General features: G+C 35.1%; 1 protein-coding gene across 1 annotated transcript in view; it reads left to right on the top strand.

Moving 5' to 3' along the window:
• Positions 1–22,605, top strand: part of LRP1B (LDL receptor related protein 1B) — a 1,257,096-nt gene that overhangs the window by 1,191,639 nt on the left and 42,852 nt on the right. The window contains exon 83 of the mRNA XM_087819400.1: positions 4,799–4,960. Within this exon, the coding sequence (XP_087675526.1) occupies positions 4,799–4,960 (162 nt within the window). The remainder of the gene's footprint in view (positions 1–4,798; positions 4,961–22,605) is intronic.

Consider the following 22,605-nt stretch of genomic DNA (forward strand, 5'->3'; position numbering starts at 1 on the left):
GGGGAGGGGTATTAGGGAGCCGGGTAAAAAAGATGAGGGGATTAAGAAGTACAAATTGGTGATCACAAAATTGTCATGGGATGTAAAGTACAGCATAGGGAATATAGTCAGTAATATTGCAATAAATAGGTATAGTGGCAGGTGGGTACTTGAAATATTGGGGGGATTACTTTTATAATCACATTTATATTATTTTTAACCACTATGCTGTACACCTGAAACTGTTATAAACTAATATTGAATGTCAACTGTAATTGAAAATAAAATTTAAAATAATACTGCATATTATTTAACTAAGTAACAAAGGAATATATAGTTATGACAAATCAAGTAGAAACAACCAGGAAGCATAATAAGCTAATGGCAGAAGACTAGTCTCGCACATACATGCACACAGAAGTATAAAAAAGAAGAAAAGGGGGGGGGGGAATTAGAGAAAGAGGAAGTGGAGGCGGAGCCTAGTCAGACATAGGTGACACCAGCATTCTTAAGTCACCACCAGAAAAAAATGTTCACGGTGTAAAACTTGCCCCAAGCAATTTTGAAACACTCAGTGAGAGTTTTATGAAGTTTTAATGTCTTTTAATTTAATAATGTTGCTTTTAGAAGCATATCTAACTGATTATATAAGATTTAGAAGTGAAAATGTTCACTATAGTGGTATTTATAATATAAATTGGAGATAAAAATTGATTTCAAATAGTTATATAAAATATAGCACATAGATTTGGATGATAAGATCATGAATGCCTCTGAGAACAGGGTTTGTGAGAAGATTTTTTTCTCTCTTGGGGGAAGTGGGAGGAGTTGAACCTACTGAGCAGCCAATGATATACCACAAGGAGTGAAAATGATGGTCCGGACTTTAGTAAGGAGAATGAGCCCATACTTATGAAATTGAGACAGAGTCATTCAGATAGAGAGATAATTATTGAAACCATGAAATTGGATGATATCAGCAGAAAGAGTTTGGAAGAACATTTTTTGAGAGACAGAGTAAACATAAAGACAACTGGTTAAAAGATACAGAAATCAACAATACTAGTGTCTTACAGGCCAAGTGGGTAGAATTTTCAAGTATAGATGTTAATAAATGTAAAATTAGGGAGCAAATTTAGGAAACAAAAATAATTGAGAAGAAATTCGTAGATTTAGGGATTAAGAGATTTGAGGTAAGCTTTGCAATAGTAGTTAAGTATACAGTAAAGACAATACCCATGTTAACTTCTTTATTTCTAAACCTTTCTTACCACCAGGAATCAGAATTAATTTACTTGAGCAATACATATATATTAAAAAATCTGACCTCTCTACTGAGTAAACAAAGAGAGGTAACAGATTATGAAATAAACTGATGGTTGTCAGAGGGGAGGGGTGTTAGGGAGCTGGAGTTAGGGGTGTTAGTATACACATTGCTTTGTATATTAAAAAAATTAAAACTGTAAACCCAGTGGGGGATTGGAATGTGACTTTATGACCCAAGATATTTTTTTTTTTTTTGTCATTTATTAGTAGAATTGGAAGCAGTTAGTGTAGATTTCTTTTGAAAAATTTCAAGGATATACCAAAATTTGAAGTTATACAAATAGACGTACATGACAAATATTAGGTTTGCTTTTTTGTTTATGTGCGTACTGTGTGTGTCCTTTCTTTTTAAAGGGTAGGACTAAGCATGTTTAGAAGGTAAAGAGAAGAAGAGGACCCATCCTTCAAAGTTTGAAATGTTGCCATCTGGGAGTAAAGTTAATAGAGAATTTCTGCTCTATCCCATCACTGCCATGCAAACAAATTTAAATTTAACTTTACCTTAAATAAATAAAGGATACAAACTGTGTAACATAAGAACATTTCAGAGGGATTTTCCTAGGCTGTTACAGTGCTGTAGTCATGCCTGTAAATGGTGAATGTCCCTCAGTAAAATAAGAATAATCAGAACTAAAATGCAACAGGGCTTCCTACGTGCCCAGCACAGTTAGAAACGCTTTGCATGCATTATCTCATTTATTCTATGTAATTCTGCACAATAACCAGTGAGGTAGGTACTGTTACTTTCCCCTTTCTACACGCATGGAAAAGAGCAGAGAGGTGATATTTGCCCATGGTCTCGCAGCCAGTAATTGGCACATCTCGTTTATAAATGCGGACAGTCGGACACCCCGCGCTCTTAAGGCCTGAGCTAAGAGTCCTGTAGGAGCCAGACGGCTGAGAGCCGGCGAGCTGTCCCTCCCCGCCCGCCAGGCCGCTCGGTGCTCCTCCCGACCGCCCTGCCCTTGCGGGCTGTGGACGCACCGCTGCTCGGCCTTCGTCGTTGTCACACTGCTGTTTCTTTTTCAAATGTCAAAATCAAATTCAGCTAGGTAACAAAACCTTTATAGATGAGCTCAGTGCAACTTGTTAGGGTGAACTCAGAGAGAGCCCTGAAAAAGTCAGATGCAGCCGGTATAACATTCTGCAGCAGCTGGCCCATTTCTCACCAGCAGACAGATCTGCTGCACCATCACCCAGCTTCTTTCAAGTCAGATAACATTCCCCTGAATATGAAGAGATTTCTACTCGTTAAAAGTAAATCTTCTCTTCAAAGAAAGAGGAATAGGAGCTTTTTAAAAAAATAATTCAGCCAGAACCTAAATGACGCAAGGCATATGCTAGCTGGGGCAACCTGGTCACTGTGCCCTGGTTTCCAAACAGCCGCGGATCAGATGAAAGCACGGTGCTGTGTCCCTGAGTGACTCCGATAGAGGGATTTTCAAGTGCCTTAGCAGTAGGTTGTATTTGTTTCTTTCAAACTTCTATCGTTTTACTTTTTTTCACTCCTGATTTTAAAGAAGGAAGGAAAAATAAACCTGGAAAGCAATGTAGAGAAGCTTAAGTCTACAGTGTTTCAGTTCTACCTCTGCATGGCACTTGTTCTGGTTGTTCTAATGCATTTTGATTTCTTCTGTGTTTTCTGTTCTGTGAGCTTCACATTCAGCTTGTGTTCATTTGTGCTCCTGTTTGTATGTTTTATTTCTCTGCAAGTCATTCACTGGTTCTCACACATGAAGAGGAATTCCTTCTTTTGTTCAGGGTTTTCATTTTCCTTTGTAACTGTGTTCCAACAATTATCTATTTTTTTAAAATCTCACCACCACCATTTAATCTATTGTTTGTGTCTTTATTTTTCACCTATTTCTGTTCCAGTGAAGATATTTTCTCAGTATATAATCAACAACCAGAAAATCCACTACCATTATAAGAAAAATATTTATCTAAAAGTTCTAAAGCCATTTTCTAGTAATGGAAAATGCAAAGTTAATCAGCTTTTAATGTATATGAAATTTATCTTGTTTATCAACCTGTTAATAGGCATTTATCTGGCAACCAAACTCATATCATTTATAAATAAACTTTAAAGTGATGCCACTCAACATAAAAATGTATATAATGTTCTTCACTGAGAAGCAATAGCTTCTGGAATGTTTAACTGTGTGGAGCTCTTTGAAATTAAAATAAATAAATTTGAAACTTCAATTTATTCATTTTCTTGGACATGTAGGTAGATTTTATTTGGAGACATTTTATTCACTTAAGAATGCTTTTCAAAAATATGCAGAAACGTAGAATTGTCCTTCAGTGTAGAATGTAGAGTCTGTGGCAATAGAGAGAACCTATCACTTTCCCACTTCAAGCCTTAAGCTTTACACTCATGCGTTGTTCTGACCACGCTAACCACGCTTCGTCTCCAAAGGTGAGAGGAGATGGTTGGATATCCCCTGCTGTTAGCAACTGAGTGTCATTGTCTGAGTTCTAGTTCATTGAGATCTATAACTGAATTCCTCTCTTATGCTATTTGACGTTATTACTTTATATTTGTACAATCTCTGAACCTCGTTCCTTCCCCCTTACAAATGAGAGCCATTAATTTTGTTTTGTTTTTGTTTACCACTTCTACAGAGCTAGTTCTGTACTCAATTTTCTACTCAGTTCTTGACAGGCCAGGCAGTTAGAGAGACTCATTCCTGATATAACAGTTAACTGTTATGTTCAAAACACCTTAAGGGATTGTTCAGCTTTCACTGTGATGTTAGTTCCCACAGAGCAAATAAAGAAAAATATCTAAAGATGATCCATCAGATTTGCTATTGTGTGCTGTTAACATTAGACTTCTAAATCATCTTACTAGGCTACCAGTGACAGTCCTTTCCATGAAGAAAAATATCCAAGTGAAATAAAATAGGACTTAGTAAATGCTTATATATAAACACAGTATTTGGGTTGAAATAGAATAAAATGTTCATAAATATTAGTATAGATGACATATCCACTTTAAATGTATTAAAATATTTACTTAAAATAAGTTTAAGCTCTACTTTATGTAAATTTAGCAGTCGTTGGTGCATGATTAAACACTGGGAAATCTAATTTCCTCTATTTTATATTCTAATAGCCAATACAATCTGCATTACCACATGAGTAGAGCAAAAATAATTTGAAAAGCAAAGTGGTCAAGGATAGAGTAATACACAGAATAGTGCAAGCACTTTAAAGCATAAAATACTTCTGTGTGTGTGTGATTATGCACAAAATGAGCTCTGCTGGTTTTTCCAGATGTGGACCTGAGTTATCACTGATTCTAGACATCATGGGACCATGGGGAAACTGAGACCCAAAGAGGTCACGTTGCTGCCTAAAGTCCCAGGTGAAGGAATAAACCAACTTTGACCCGAACGCTGGATTCCTGATTCTTATCTAAGGAGGACTCCATGAAAATAAACCATTTTACTTCGGTAATTTCCTGTTTATTACCTTTTTCCAAAAGGGAGACCCACCTGCCGCTGTGCACTGGGGTTCACTGGACCGAACTGTGGCAAGACAGTCTGTGAGGACTTCTGTCAAAACGAAGGGACCTGCAGCGTGACTGCCGGGAACCAGCCTTACTGCCACTGCCAGCCGGAACACACGGGCGACAGATGTCAGGACTGTGAGTGAGAGCAGCGCCCACAGCCCACGGGCAGCATGCTTTTGTGTTTGCATGAAGGAGTGGCCTTGTGACCTGTAGCTATACCCCCTAAATTATTTCCGTTTCAGCCACCCTCCCCCTGTTTTTCAGTCTCACCCATCACCCCCTCTCCAACCGTTCTTTACATTGTTCTTCATTCTTCCCTTGCTCTGGAGTCTATGGTCCTCTCTTCCCAGCTCAGGCACCATGGTCTGTCACTGTCAGCATCCCCTGCACCTCCTTCAACGCCCCTGCTCCACCTCCTGGAAAACCATAACCCTGATTAAGCCCAGTGTCCTGTCTGTCCTGAGTGGTGCCCCACGGCTAAGGGAAGCTGAAGAAAAACACATGAGCCCGTAGACTGCTCTCACTTGAGTTTTCATCGCTGATCTCAAATGGGCACTTACTGTGGCTTCTACTGTGATTCACTAATCAGTTGACTCTCCTAAATGTCGATGTCCTATTTTCTCCCTTCCCCTCAAACCTCCAAACCCTGCTCCCCAACTTTACTCTCAGCTGAATGAAGCTGTCTGAAGAGAACTGCCACAAGCGCCACCCCCCCAACCTACTGTACCCTGTACCCATGAGTTGTGTCTTCCTTCTCATGACTGGGAACCCCGTGCTACGTCTACTCTACATTGTCCACTCACACACGATTTACCGTTAGCGAACTCATGGACACATCTCTTACAGCTTCCCTCCTTTTCCTGCTTTATCAATAATTTCCTTTCTACCTAGTTTTTTCTTTAAAAAACTTACCTTGTGCCCACATCTCCTTCTAGCTACAACTTCATTAACTTCCTAGGTAGCATTGCTCTAAAAGATTGTTCTACTTTCCAGTTCCTCTATTTTTCTTTTGACTCCATCTCTGTCTGCTTTTTATCTTCACTGTTCTTCTGAAATATCTTCTGTAAAACTCAAATTAATCAATTTCTTTTACTGTTACTCGTGTTTTTATACCCAATGGTCATTTTTCAATTCTTATTTTATCTCTACAGTCGGCAGTTAATCACCCCCTCCCTAAAACACCTATTCGCTTGTCTTTATTTCTGCTAATCTCTTATTTTCATTCCAGTTTTACTGGCTGCTTCTTCTTGGGACCTTCTGCTGATGTGTCCTTATTTCCCTAACCTTTAAACATTGTAGTGACCTGTGACTCTGTCCTCATACTGCTTTTTTTGTCTAAAACACTCCTTGAGCCTGTGACTTCTGTAGAAACCTGTATATTAGAAAGACCTCAACAGGTTTAATAAAATATAGCAGCAATTTTCAGCCAGTGTGCCACAAGAGTTCCCTTAGATTGTCAAATAAAAAAATTGCAACAGCCAACACAACAATGACCATCCAGTGTGAATGAATCAAAATGATACTTATTTTTTTATCAGATTGGCAAAAATATATTTTTATGTGCTACAGAATTTTAGTAATTAGTTTATATGTGCCGTGAGATGAAAAAGGTTGAAAATCACTGAAATATCGTTCCCCACACATCACCTCCAACGATTTTGATTCTCTTTGCATATAATGGGGCATCTATATTATTTAAACTTTTCCAGATGTTTTACATATGTGGCCAACGTTGAGACCCATTACCTGGATAATTTCAACTAACTTCATGGCTTTTTATACCATCCAAATATCAATAATTCCAAATTTATGAATCCAGCTAAACTTAGCTTCTGAATCTCAGATTTTTATACTTAAGTGTGTATTTAACAGCCTGACTTGTTTCTAAATTAACCTGATATTGTCACCCTAAAGCCCCTCTACCATAGTTTATCTTGTCTGTAAAGTGAAACACTCAAGTCCAAAAATCTTGGAGTCATTTTTTACTTTTCTCTTTCTTTTATACCCCACCTTCATTCTCACCCTACTTTAAAAATAAACTCAAAATCTGAACACTTTCCACCACCTCTGTTCTCACTACTATCATTGAAGCTACTAGCACCTCTTATCTGAGTTATTGATGACTGATCTCTATGCATTTTCTCTGCAGCCTCTGTATCTATTTTCAAAAGAGCAGCCACATAACAGATGTATCCATAATTATTTTTAAAATGATTATTCATCTCAGTCACATGCACTGAGACCTTTCTACATCCAGGAACTCTTGTAATTACTTATTCTTTTTTGCATTAATTCTATTAATTCATTTAATGAAGAAGGTATTGTTTCTATTCTCATTTTACAGAGGAGGCTACTGAAGAGGCATAAAGAGCCTCCTAAAGATCACAGTGCTAGTAATTGGGAGAGCCGGGATTCAAACCCAGACAACCCACCTCCAGGGCCCACATCCATAAAAGTTACTCACCATTCTGGTCCCTGAATTGTCTGACATCACTGAGGACCTCATTGAGAGTGGCCTAGGTCTCTTGTCATTGTAGAAAGTATATAGAACAGCAAAGAATCCAGCTATATACACGGCCTTATTTGAGAATAAAAAATATCAAATATTTTGCCTCTGATGGTAGGGGCCCCTTCTGCTGCAGCAAAAAGATAGCTTCAGCTTCAAATTGGTGTTTTCTTTTCCATGTGTACATTCTCTAGATCTCAGGACAGATGCTTCTTGGCATATACAGGTGCCACTCCCTTCATGCCCTTTTTCATGTTGCTTGCCCGACTTACCTCTTAAGTGATACGCATCACAGGCCATGAGGGTTTACTTGCCAAATACAGCCTATTCATGTACCCCACTCGCAAGTTGCCTGCCCCCCGTGGCTCTCTCACCTCTCTCTCCCCAGCCGAGCACAGTTATTCCAACACAACTTCCATTTGCTAGCACATCGTCTGTTTGTCTGTTTGCCCCATCATTCTCAAGATCCTGAATGGCGTCGGTATGAACTCTATCCCGTAAAATGCGAACAGTCATTAATAGCCAAGCTGTCTTTGCGGGCTCTACTTTATTGTAGTAAAGCCACACTGATCATGCTTCTTTATATGTCACCTTCCTTGTCATGGTGACTTTCTCAGGCTACTCTCTTCCTCTGAAGTGCATTTCCTTTGGATTCTGCCTCACAGTCCTATCTCTGTGCCAAATCCTGTGTCTATCATCTATCATCTATCTGTCTATCTATCATCTATCTATCTATCATCTGTCTATCATCTATCCATCTATCACCTATCTATCATCTATCATTTATCTATCATCTATCATCTATCTATCTATCTATCTATCTATCATCTATCTATCATCTATCTATCATCTATCTATCTATATCTATCATCTATCTATCTATCTCTCATCTATCTATCATCTATCATCTATCTATCTATCTATCTATCATCTATCATCTATCTATCTATCTATCTATCATCTATCTATCATCTATCTATCATCTATCTATCTATATCTATCATCTATCTATCTATCTCTCATCTATCTATCATCTATCATCTATCTATCTATCTATCTATCTATCTATCATCTATCTATCATCTATCATCTATCTATCTATCTATCTATCTATCTATCATCTATCTATCATCTATCTATCATCTATCTATCTATATCTATCATCTATCTATCTATCTCTCATCTATCTATCATCTATCATCTATCTATCTATCTATCTATCTATCTATCTATCTATCTATCTATCTATCATCTATCTATCATCTATCATCTACCTATCTCTATCTATCATCTATCTATCTATCTATCTATCTATCTATCTATCTATCTATCATCTATCATCTATCATCTATCTATCTCTATCTATCATCTATCTATCTATCATCTATCTATCTATCATCTATCTATCATCTATCTATCATCTATCATCTATCTATCATCTATCTATCTATCTATCTATCTATCATCTATCTATCTATCTATCATCATCTCTCTCTCTCTCTCTCTCTCTCTCTCTCTTCAGCCTAGACACCATTTCCTTCTAGAAGTTGGTCACATTTTCCCTCAGTTTGAAGTAATCTCTTTCTCTCCCGAATTTTGGAGTAACTGGCTCTTCATCTCTTTCTGGCTTTATTCGCTTTTCCCTAGTATTATTGTGATTCGTGTCATTCTTACTTGTCTCGGGTGACCTCCGTGAGACTACACTCAACAGTGGCATTTGCTAGATAAGCAAATGAAAACATAGATAACCATAGGTAAGCAAATGAGATCTGTTTGGAGATAAGAGATAAAAGAACAATCGATTTAATGTACAAAAGCTACATTTAATCAGGATCCAACATTCTTGATTTTTTAAATAAGTTTTTACAATACTATGTGGCCATTATTATAGCAATTTGAATTCTTAAAAGGAATAAATTCAGCAGCTTATATTTTAACTGGCAACTTAATAGAATCACAGTCTGAAGTAGCTTAATGCATAATAAAAGCCTACATTATAATTTTATTATCACTATTAGCAGTCAGAGCACTTCCCACCTTTCACTGCAAAGCACTTATTAAAATTAACCAATTAATCCTGAGACAGAGGTTAAATAACTTGCTCAAGGTCCTGAAGTAGTGATATTATAGTGAGAATTGGACCCCAGGAGTTGTTGATCAAGATGTCGACAAACATTCCTGCAGCATGGTGATGCTGTTCTTTGGCAGCAAAATAAGTCTGTGGACAGTGTCATTAAAATGATAAATCCAACAGCTGACAAAAGCATAATAAATTTAGGATCTATTAGATGTGAGTTGGCAAGGCTCAATGGACCTGGTGTTCTGTCAAAATTGTATCTTACATATACAAAACCTTCTCTCTATAAATGAAGGAATGACAGAATGGTTCATTACAGTGCCTAATTAAAGGTCCATTAGTGGGAGGTAAAACATCAGTTCTTAGTTGTGCTGAGTAAAAACATTTCACAACCCTAATGGCAATATAAAATCTGGAGGTCTGAAATGCAAATTAATTTTAACAGCAGCTCCCAGGGAGGAGAGACAGAGATAAATAATGGCAAAGGAAAAATTCAGCATTCTTTAAGTTGTTCAAGAACAAATATAGATCCATTTCATGCTATTTTGGAGCAAGGATTCTTAGCATAAATAAAAAAATATGTGTAAGCATGGCATTTTACATTTAAGTCTGGAAGTTAATTATGAGGTCAACAATATCTGGGGTCACTTGTAATTAAATTGTAATGACATTAGGGCAGAAGGGACAATGAGGACCAATTCAATCTGTGTCTAAGAACCAGGTATTCCAATCAAAGGACAATCTGTTCTGTCATTAATATTTCCAAAGTCCTCTAGTGATCTGCTTGGGTACCATTATACTTTCAATTAAAACTCAGTTTATTAGAAATGCACCTGTGTGGCTCACTCCCACTGGTTCCAATAAGTGAAGACATTAAGTAGTATCTCAAGTTTATAAAACTGGAACTACCTGACAGTGATCCAAACATATCCTTTGTAACTTGTATTGGAACCACAGTCTATCAAGTAACTTATAAAACTTATGAAATATAGATGTGAACCTATCATATGTGATGATGTGATAGATTATTTTTACCATTTGCCCTCCAGAGCAATTTTATTGCATTAGTCGGTCAGCCCGTGAACATATTGTGGTGTTTGCAGTAAGCCTACCACTGTGTTAGACACTGAGGAAGCAGTGGTGTCAGAGATATTTCCTGCCCTCAGAGGGCTTACAGTCTAATGCATGATTCTGAAAATGGAAAAAGTTATTATGTGACAGTTTAATAAAACAGAGAAGACACCAGTACACAGGAAAGAACATAGAATTCAGACTTTCTTGAAAGAAGCAAAATTCAAGCTAAGATCAGAAGAAAGTAGAAGCTAACCAAGTGAAGAGAGGAATGTGAACGGAAGAGCATTTGCAAAGAGCCAGACGGAAAATATTTTTAAATTTATCTTTTCTGTTGCCATTAGATTTTCCCAGGGGAGGTCTGGCAAGGGAAATAACAATCACTGAACATGTATAATGTATTGGTAACAGAGACATGTGCTGTTATACATCATTTTATCTGATATATGATGATTCAACAAATGCTTATACAGCCCTTTGAGGTTAGTATTATTAATCCAACTTTACAAGTGCCAAAAAATAAGATTAAGCCATTCTCCCTATCTACCAGGTTAGAGAACATACAAGTCAGAATTTGTAGCCTTGTGGGTCTGAATCCCAAAGTAGGCTTCTGCTGGTGTATTTTGTTATCGTTTAATGGACGGACCTGGAGAGCGTCATGCTAAGTGAAATCAGCCAGTCAGAGAAACATAAGTACCCTATGATTTCACTCACATGTGTAATTTAATGAACAAACTGAACTACCAAGCAAAATAGAGACAGGCCTATAGATAGGGAGCAGGCAGACAGCTCTGTCTGGGGAGGCGGGGAGGTGAAGGATTGAGCAAAAGAGAGATAAAAAGAGAGAATTCGTGGACATAGACAACAGTCTGGTGATTGTCGGGGGGGTGAAGGGGGATTGAGGTGGCGGAGGGCACAGAAGGGATAAATGATGGGAAAAAAACACATATATATGTGTGTGTGTGTGTATATATATGTATGTATATATATATATATATATATATATATATATGTATTTTTCAGACTCATTAGGAGAATGCTCAAAGCTCAGATGTCACACTGGCTCAACCTGGTCTTTGCAAGTTTCTATTCCATTGAAAATAATCATTAATAAGAATTTTAATCTTGAGCTGATTAAGCTTATGTTAGGTCCAAGTGGAAGAGACCAATTTACTTAGATAATGAAAGGAAAATAAAATAGAATTGTTTCAGTGCTACTGTTAGTATGAAGGCCAATTAGAACTAGGCTAAAACCTCAAGAAAAGATCCTGCCATAAAAAGTTAAATTATTACTCAGGATTAGCTATTTCTTAAGAAGTTAAGTATTTAAGATTCGTAGAACAGTCACATGTAGAGTGGCAAAGCATTTGGAACCCTGGCTCCTGAGTGCCCCCAGTTATTTTCTTCCTCTTGGTGGGAAGATAAGCACCACCTTCATGCAGGCTCTCATCATCTCTTGCCTGGGGCACTACACAGCAGTCCCTTATGTGCTCTTTCTACCACCTTTGGAAACAATTCGTTCATTGTCTCCAAACTGTACTCCCTTTCATTGTTCATATCCCTTTTTCTTTGCACATGGAATTCTTCATGTCTGTTAATGCCCCTGCTCTGTCTTCTTAACTTCACTGTGCCCTAGGACATTCACTTTCACACTGTATTAATACATCATTCATGTTCTTGACTCTCTACCCTACTAGAATATGAAACAGGCCCTGGTGTTTTGCATACCTCATCAATCTTGGGCGTTAACTCAATGCCTGGACTTAGTAGATAGTATTAAGTATGTGAGTGAATGTAAACAAAGTGGAAGGATCTTGCTTTTATCCTGCAAATCCCAGTTTTTTCTGTGTTCTGGCAAGATCTCAGTCAAAAGTCAGTGCCAGAGTTCTGGGCCATCTTTACTGAACAGCTCACTGAGATTCACACTCTATGGAAAACTTTGTGCTTATGTTTTCAGTTTGAAAAAAAAATAGTGTAAAAATAGAATTAGGTTTGAATTAATGTATGTGAAGAAAAATAAATACATTCATGTGACCATAATATAGAATCGTGATGTAAGGGTAAGATAATATAATAATTTGATGATTTTATTCTAAGTAGTTGAATGGAAATTTTCAGAATTATAAAAATATTGTTGAAGACAATTTGATCCAGTAGTTAAAAATAGAATTATTAAAAATAGATTTTTACTGTATGTTATACCTTCATTTAAAGGAAATGTAAAAATAATGAGGCAAAAGATTTAAGCAAAATGTGCTTATAGAAAAGAGAATTTATTGGAAACTTTAGTAAATCTTTTAAGCATATAGTTTGCCATATGTGATTCAAAGTATATATACTAATTATTAAATCAATTTATTCAATTGATACGTATATATTGAACACATGGATATTATTTATTATTCTAAATGTTGGTAGATACATCAATATAAAAGCTCTTTGGAGATGGTTGCCTACATAATTTTTGGTGAATAAAAAACCAAATGGCATATCTATTACAATTAAAGTCAGGCAAAACTGCACCTTAGAGATTAATAATGAGAGAAGACCTGTCAAAGATCAGAAATGGACTTCATTCCATTCTATGTAGAAGCATTACATTATCTTTCTTATGATTAAATTTCAAATTCCAATGACATGTTTATAAAGTTAACTCTGGATAACTTTTATCTCGTCATGTAACTTATCCTTGGAATTTTGGTTATCACGTTTAACAATTTCAGTAAGTATTACTGGAGTAAAAAACCTTTAAGAATGTTTTATTACTCTTGCTGACATCATAGCAGCAACATTTTTTATTCCAGCTTTACTTGATTTTGAGATAACCCTTCTCACAATAGTCTTGAAACAGTGCTTCACTATAAATTACGACAAGGGTCAATGGTATGATCTTCCACTTTTATGCCACATAAGCGCTACCAAAAGGTGCTTAACCTTTTCAGGAAGAGTGAATATATAACATAATATGAAAGACAAAGGAAGACAGCTTGAAAACTGTTTAAATGAAGGCAGAAAATACAAACTTGTCCTATAAGCCATGGTTACTAACTGTTTAAAGAGGGATTTGTATTAAAATAAACTGAGCAGGCCCAGTTGAAAGCCCTTAGCAAAAACAAATAACTAAATAAAAAGTAAGGCTTTGCATGAATAGAAACTGTCCATGATTGTAATTCTGCTGTATTTGGTGGTAAGTAAATTAAATGGGTTCATAAATAATTATCTACAAATAGAATTGGGTATTTGAGAACAATATAATACATGTATTATGCAAAGACAGACACTCAGATTGAAAAAAAAAATATTTACTTGAGGCTTACCTCAAACTAAGCAAATTGTTTCTACTTAGATGCATCTGCCAACATCATTTTTTAAAAGAAATAATTTAAATGTAAATTTAAGAGTAACTTTAAAACAGTTCTCTCTTCAGATTTGGAATGTCAAATGACATATTTTGAGAAAATATCATGAGTCAGGAATCTTTAAATACTTCAAATGGAAGAAAATAAAATTCTTACCTTATAGTTAATATGATTACTATATTTACCAGTATATACTGGTATTATTATTCTGTTTTATGAAAAAAATAGAACCTTTTTTGGTAGCTCATATTTGGCTAGAAAATATTCTGTATTTATCCTGATTATTGATAAAAATTGCAAGAGAGTCAGTATGTTAACATCAGCTCTAGAGATTAAAAAATATCTTCTTTAAATCTTAAACTCATAGCTTCTCAGTACGAGAGCAAAAGACCAAAACTAAGAGTGAATTATATTTATAATTTACCCTATGGTTAAATATAAATTATATTTATAATTTACGCTTTGGTTATGTAACCCACCAAAAAAAGAAGAGCACATCTTTGCTTAAATCAAGCAGTGCATTCAAAATTGTATTTATTTGTTTCATTCTCATTAATGCAAATATATAACTATACTTTTAATTTAAATAAATATATGTTTTTAAATTCATTGTTTTCCAACACATGAAGTTACACTAAAAAGAGTAAATACTAAATAAAAAGGAGATAGCCAATAATTTGTCATAATAAATGCTTAAATATTTAAAAATGAACTATTAGGAATAAAACCTATTTATTGGGGCTTGCTATCAAAGAATCAAATACATCCTAAGTATAGCACTGAGAAATAGAAAGTCACATCAGAAAAAGCTAAGAATCATGATTTCACTTACATGTGAGATATAAAACTGAAACTCATAGACACAGACAACAGTAGGGTGGTTACCAGAGGGCAGGGGGCTAAGGGGCTAATAAAGGGTAAAGAGCCCCAAATATGTTGGCAAAAGATGATTTGACTTTGGGTGATGAGCATACAATGCCGTATACAGATCATGTATCATAGAAATGTACACTGGAAACCTATATAATCTTATTAACCAATGTCACCCCAATAAATTTATTTTAAAAATAAGATAAATTGTTAAAAAGTATGAAAAAAAAACATATGTTTCAGAATACAGCCAGGCGATTAATACAGAGGTCAAGTAGCTAAATTTGAATTTTTAGGTTTTCATCAGCACTTGAAGATCCATGGTTAAATCCATGGTAGTGGTGTCATATAATTTTCATTTTGATAAAATAATCTGTACTTTTTAGTTTTTAAACTTAAAAAAAATCTATATTATAGTGATCTTAGAGCAAGCTTTCTTTGAAAATCAATTGATATAATCAACATAGTGGAAGAAGCAAAAAAACTGATGTGGATATGACCATGTCATGAATGTCACATTATTTGACTACTCAGTTATCATCTGAGGCCAAGAATTTAGGTCACTTCCTTGGTAAACTCCAGACCATGAGTAACTAAATTAAACTGGAATGTTTCAACTGCAGATTTTCATACTTCTTCAACTGGGAGGTAAAATAGGCTTCTGATCTTTTTAAGACTCTCTTACCTAAGTAAATCAAATACATAGAATGTTTTGCATATCACTTCAGTGGGTTTCTGGAACTTCACTGAACATATACCCTAAGCTTTTCTGGAATTGGTCAACCTTGATTCCAAATTTGAGGAAGAAATGTTGTCTTTTAGAGGTGATGATATGGAATCATTTAGAATTATGTAAAGTAGAAAGTTGTAGACTAACAAATAGTATTCTTCAACTTTAGATTTCCAAATTATTTTCATCACAAGTGTAACTCAATCACATGATTTATAAAAAATAATAATTATAACTATATGTTTTTTAAAGTTGGGAGTTTCATGTGAGATAAGAAAGGTCCTTTGTAAGTTTTAAAATCAAATGCAAATATTTTATATTTTTATTTTAATAGCTATTTTGAGTACCTATCATTTATAATATGTATTATAACATAATTATTTAATTTAGGTAATAAAAATAAATGTAATTTTATAGCATTCATGGATATAGTCTGAGATGCTTTTTAAAAAAATATATTTTTATTGATTTCAGGGAGCAGGAGAAAGAGATAGAAACATCAGTGATGAGAGAGAGTCATTGATCGGCTGCCTCCCTCGTGCCCCTTACTGGAATCAAGCCCAAAACCTGGATATGTGCCCTGGCCAGGAACCGAACCATGACCTCCAGGTTCAAAGGTCGAAGCTCAACCACTTAGACACACTGGCCAGGCTAGTCTGAGATGCCTTTTCAAAATAATTTCTAAAATGATCCATGAATTTAGAATAGAATTCTATATTGAGTCTGAAAGTAAGTAGATCAGGCCACAGAAGAAAATAGTTTCTTGAATAAGTTTTATTCCATGCAGAGGTTAGGCTATGACTGCAAACTCAAACGGATTAGAAGTTGAAAAGTTTAGTCTAATTCAATGTGATGTGTAATGCCGACTTCTGGGAATTTACAAGTCACATCCTTTATCCACATGCCAGCTTGGAGTGCCTGGTAGTTGGTTCATTGGTCCAGTAGCTGAGTGTCTATTTCATGCAGACACCAGATGCCCAAGGGCTCTTTTATCCAGACTTGATGGTATTCATCTTTGCTTCCCATCTGATTTTCATCTTCCATCTCCTACTTCCCTCTCATCAGCTGAACATACAACTGCACATGCTGGCAAACTTCAGGTTGTTTCAGGAGTGGGTTAAACCAGTCTAGACTGATCTCCCATTGATATAAATTGCTCTCTGCCTTCTGAAGTGCTCTCCTTTATAAGGGGCAGGGTTCAGTCATTAATTCAACAAATTTTAATAGAGCATCTAATATTTCCAGCCACTGTGGCTTGGAATTTAGTCATGAATAAAGCAAAACTGTGCTCATGGTACCTTTTGGTATTTATAAATAATACACAAACATATTAGATGTCAGGTGGTGAGAAACAAGATGACGAAAAATAAAGCAGGGTCAGTTAAGAACCTTAGTGCTGCCTGAATGGAGAGAAGGGTCAGGGGCTACAGAAACGGAAACACATCAGTTTCCATATCAAAAGTGTTTGCTACAGAATCTTTTTGTACCCAGTGTGGATAAATGATTAATGACTTAATCTCATCACTTTAAGGTTGAAACAGTTTATAAGGATTTCTTTCAAAGAAAACGATCTTTCTAAATAAAAAATATCTTGGATTAAAATATTTTATTTATTAATTACAGTAATTTAGTGCATACTTCTAGTTATGGTAAAGGTTAAATGCTGCTGACAAATAATAAAATTAAAGTGATTCTCTGTAACCTTTGGATTATTGAAAAAATCTTAGTCAAGTGGAAAGATTATTATTATATATCAATAATCTGTCTTATCCATATATATCTGACTAAAAGGAAACATACATTTGACCAGTTTCCTACATATTGTTCTGCCAGACCTTTCAAGGTGAATTTTCCAGTTTTTAGTTAATTCTCATTAAATAGTAATTACTTCTATATAATCTGCTATTTTTCTTCTTGCTATTGCACCAGTGTAGGAACTTCTCTCTATATATATCAATAGATGACTATGAATATATTGATACAGAGAGATACATATATATTATGTATTTTGCAAGGTAACATATTAAAGAAAGACTAGAAGGAAGGTATACCTAAGTATGTCAGAAATCATGACTTTGACATTTAATTTTGGAGTAATTTGGAAGAAGGAAGAAAAGATGGATGGAAGGAGGAAAGGAGATAGAGAGAGACAGAGAGAAAGAGAGAGAGAATTACGTGCATAGGATCTACATGGATTTGTCTAGGATGGCGTCATAACATTCCCTGTCCTCTAGTTAGGCTTCAACATGATGTCAATAACTTTCTCATGATAGTTTCATCTGAGATGATCTTGTCCATGATCACCTCCTATCCAGGATTCTTTACCTCCCATGTCTTTATAAAACTCCACTTTTCTAAAAATGAATTATTACTTTGTGCTCTGAATTGTCTTTTAAAAATTAGTTCCACTTATTATCTAAAATCTTTTATTGATTTTGATTTTTTTTCAACCTTGTTAGTCTTAAGGATTCTATCAAAGGCACTCTGAAGACAGGAGTACTATTTACACAATGGTGACTATTAACATAGTTGATATCAATAAATGTTATTAGGCTGAAATTAATTGAATCTTAATACATAGTCAACGCCTTAGTAGATATATTAGGGCTTAAGTACAGTAAATTACTTGTCTATGGTCAGCGATGCATGACCTATATGTGCACGCTTCATCCTCATTTTACTTTTAAGCGGTCATACACTTACTCACTTCCTTGGTTTTCAGGTAGCCTCACCTGATAAGCCTCTCACCTGCAAGTCAGGTTGCTTACAAATCTCAAATGACTACTACATTATAAATCATTACTTGCTAAAACCTTTTATATCTGATTGCTTTAAAAATAGAGGAATGCTCAACTCTGAACATTGTTTACAAGCAAAAGTTATATAGGTTTCTCTGATCTTTGAAAAAACATCGCCATGATAGTTTTATACGGTACTTTTTGACAATTTTATTGATGCTATCATTTGAATATGCATTTTTAAATAGTATTGTTAAAAATTTAAAAGCTGGTACTTTTTAAATCCCATTCCATATGTCTAACTCAAAGTTTTGATAATTTGGCTTTCTGAATTTTACATTTTTCTTCTACCTGGATACTCAGAGATTGCACTGTTTGCTCAGAATCAATTTTATCCCTTTAAATTTTTTAGTTTTCTCTATAGAAATATTTGAGATATACTTCTATTTTTAGTAATAAATTAGAAAAATGTTAATTTCCTTAGACATGTTTTCCTGATGAAAATTTATCAGCTCTAATCAGAGTTTTGCACACATTTATTTCCCTAGTGAATATTTAATTAGCACCTGGATTAAATATTTGCCTACTTTATCAAACTCGGTTCTGAAATTGGAAGATATATTTAGGACTATGCAATAAGTTTAATTATTAAGATACCTTAAGTTGGGTAAAACATTTGAGAAATGTAGAAAAGAATAAATTCTAATATTTCTTAACTGTTTTTCTGTTTCCTTATATAATCCCTCCAGGACAATAATAAAATTCCAAGCAAATTTATACGAGTCACCACATCCCTTTTGCTTCTTACACCAAGCTGGGTTAAAAATGGACTCTAGAGAAGAAATGGCCACAGTCACTGTTATTAACATTCTTAACAATCTTAGAGCTTTTCCAGAAAACTCCCCAAATAGGTGACAGGCATGTTTTACTTTGCCATATCTTGCCTGTTAACTTGGTCTCATTGGTCTAGAGGGACCCAGAGTTTGGTTTTCTTCTCTTTAAATAAATTTCACACTTCACTAACTAGTACAATTTGAATGGCTCAGTTGAAAATTTAAGTTAATAACTAAATAATCTTAGCAATTCAGAAAGAAATATTGGGGAAAGACGTTAAATGCAGCCAGAGATTTTATAGACATTTAGCTCCCCATGAAGATTCATAAGCCTGTATGTATACTCATACATGAATATATTTTTATGCAGTCTATTAAGATCCTGTTAAAAGATTACAGAAAGGACTATACCCTTCCATATCTGGTTGCTTGAAAAAGAATGATAGAAAAAGAGAAACTGAAAGAGAGAGACAGTGCAATAGTGATATCCCTCGAAAAGCGCTTCATTTCTGTTGCAGAAAATAGGCATTGGCTTATTTTCCAGTTACTGTCTACCTAATTACCATATGAATACTCTGTAATTATATATCTATTGTTGTTCTGTAGATTACATGATTGTGTTTGTTGCTACTATGTGTGAAGTTTTTAGTGTAATTATCCTACAGAGGTTATGACAATTTTTACATAGCGAATATAAAGTGCTATTATATAATTTAATGGTAATCTCTACTTTCTTAGCACAGATTAATTACATTTCATTATTGCCCCTTCTTGTCATATGCAGAACATCTCAACTGTTATGCTATTCAGGGCAGTAAAACGCTCACAATTTATGAGGTGGAGTATTCCACAAGAAGGAAGATTTTGCGGGTACTAATATATGTAGGCTCTTGTCTCAGTGGACATTATTCAGATCCATTGGTGTGTTTTTTCATCTTAAACTTTCAATTGGGTCATCTGCTCTCTGAGTGCTGATGTCCTGTCATATGTCTTTGGATTCTTCCTACAGCTCTCAGTATATAATTAAGCATATGCATGTCCCCAGAAAATAATCAGTTATGAATCCACCCCTTCATGTTATTCTCATGGTTAAATGATTCATGTTCAAAATGAGAATCAACCATGTTTTTCCACCAGCTTTCCTTTCCATAAATTTAGACCGTTCCTGCTGACCACTTACTGGCCAATCTGGCTAAGCTCTTCTATCCCCAACCTTCCATTTCTCTCTTCTGTCTTCAGTCCCTTCCCTAGTCCCTCCCCTCCAGCAAAAAGTTTCCTCTCCTTTATTTTCTCCTAGCCTGCGTTCCTTGGTCTACCCCCTTTTTTGCCTCTCCTTTTTCTTCTTCCCAATGATACCCCTTTTTGATTTCTAAAATCATAGATTAGTTTTGCTTCTTGAACTTTATATACAGAAAAATGTAGTATATTATTTTTGTGTTCAGTTCTTTCAATATTATTCTTATGTGATTCGTTCATGTTTTATTTTTCATCTATCATCTATCCATCTCACTATCATCTATCTATATTTTTTCCATTGTATGAGTGAACCACAGTTTATCTATCTTTCTTGTGATGAACATTTGGATTATTTTCAGTTTTGGGCTATTTCTAAACAGGTTGCTCTGCACATCATGTACAAGTTTTTGTGCACATGTGTCTACTTTTCTCTTGGATATATATTAAGAGTAGAAATGCTAGGTCATAAGATGTGGCCATGTTCAAATTTAGTAAATACTCTCAATTGCTTTACACATTGATTGAACCAATTAATATTCCCACTAGTATGAGAGTTTCTGCTATTTGTGGTTAATTTTCTGTGTGTGCAATGATATTCTTTTGAGGTGTTAATTTTTATCTTCTTTATTACTTGTCAGTTGTGTATATTCTCACATCTTTGTAAGCTTAGTCTAAAATAGATTTAATTTATGCATCAAAATTACTTATAATTAGTAAACTGTAGATAAGTTTTTAATGTTGCCCGTTAGCACTCTAAGTAAGTGCAAACTATTCCTTGCTCCAGTGTGGTATAGGGCAATCATCAGCCCTCAGAATGGTTCTCAGGCCTACTCAGCAATGTGGGTATAAAAACAAAGAGGTTCAAGATTTTAGATTTAAAATAACATTTAATTAAGGCTCTCAAAGTTAGTCAAGAAATAATATATTTCAGTCAAATTCAAATCACTTACAACTATTAGAGAATGTAGTTCCTCTGCTAATCAATAATATTATCTCTAGATCATCATTTCTTACACTCTCTAGTTCCCAAATTCTCGTTCCCCAATCAGCCCCATGGCAAATACCTGGACCCCGTTTCAGATTTATGAATTAGAATCCAGGGGTCGGCAGTGGTGGGAGACAAGGGAAGGCACTGGAATTTGCATTTGAAAATAAGTCCCCTACGTGATTTTGATGAAACACCACTATGTAAACCTCTAAAAAAGCACATAACATGAAGATTTGGAAAGACACATCAGCCAACTTCTATGTTCCATCCGACGGCTGAAGCAGGACCAGAAAATGTAATTTAAAGCAACTGGGGGAGTGGTAAAAGAGTTTCTTCTAAATAAGCGGTACCTAGCAACCTAATGAAAGTTATTCTTTAGAGATTTCTGCTTTGAAGGGGAAAAGGTACGAGGTGATCATGTGGGTTGTTGCTAAAACATTCTTCATAAATAAAAGCAGAATGTGTGTTGTGTACAGATACTAACATAGACTTAACTTTTACATCTCTAAGTCTTTCACTGTTGAATGTATAACTTTCCTTAAGTATAGCCAAAGCCCATATTAATAGACTTAAGCATTGAATATCAATGTGGGTACTTGGCATAATGCAACAGAACACAGGAGATTGCATGAAATAAATTTCCATAAATATGAAGCAAGTTTGTCAATAAATTTAATTTCTGTCTGATTTAATACAGGGCTAAATAAATATATAAACATGAGAATAGTAAATTATGTTTTAATTTGCCTCATCCACTATAATTGTCTTACAGCAGGTTAAAGTTTATAAATTGTGATTTTTATCTCAGCTAATCTCACTGAACATTGCTTCACAGTTAGACAGCTAAAAGAAAATTGCAGCTTCTAAATCCAAAGTTTAGGATTGATTTAATCACTTATTTTGCTTAAGATTATTTGCATTGCCCTAGCTGGTTTTGCCCAGTGGTTAGAGCATCAGCTAGTGGACTGAAAGGTCTTGGGTTCGATTCCTGCTAAAGGCACGTACCTCGGTTGCAGGCTGGAACCCCTGCCCCTGTAGGGGCTCATGCAGGAGCCTTCCAATCAATGTGTCTCTCTCACATCAATATTTTTCTCTCTCTCCCTTCCACTCTCTCTGAAAAGCAATGGAAAATATATCTTCAGGGGAAGATAAAAAAGAAAGATTATTTGTATTGTGAAGTTCAATGCTTTAAATGTGATAAATTATATTATGTTCATAAACAAACATACAGATAGACATGCCTGCTTTTCAAAAGATTGAGGCTGAATGTCAAGTTACAGAGTTAATGTGGCTTTTATATTAAATCTGTTTTTATTTTTCATGTTCAAGAGGTGTAAAAATAAAGGTATAGAAATAATTATTTGAGGAAGTC

The sequence above is a fragment of the Miniopterus natalensis genome, chromosome 8, assembly GCF_054644295.1.
Source record: "Miniopterus natalensis isolate mMinNat1 chromosome 8, mMinNat1.hap1, whole genome shotgun sequence".
In the NCBI taxonomy this organism is placed as follows: Eukaryota; Metazoa; Chordata; class Mammalia; order Chiroptera; family Miniopteridae; genus Miniopterus; species Miniopterus natalensis.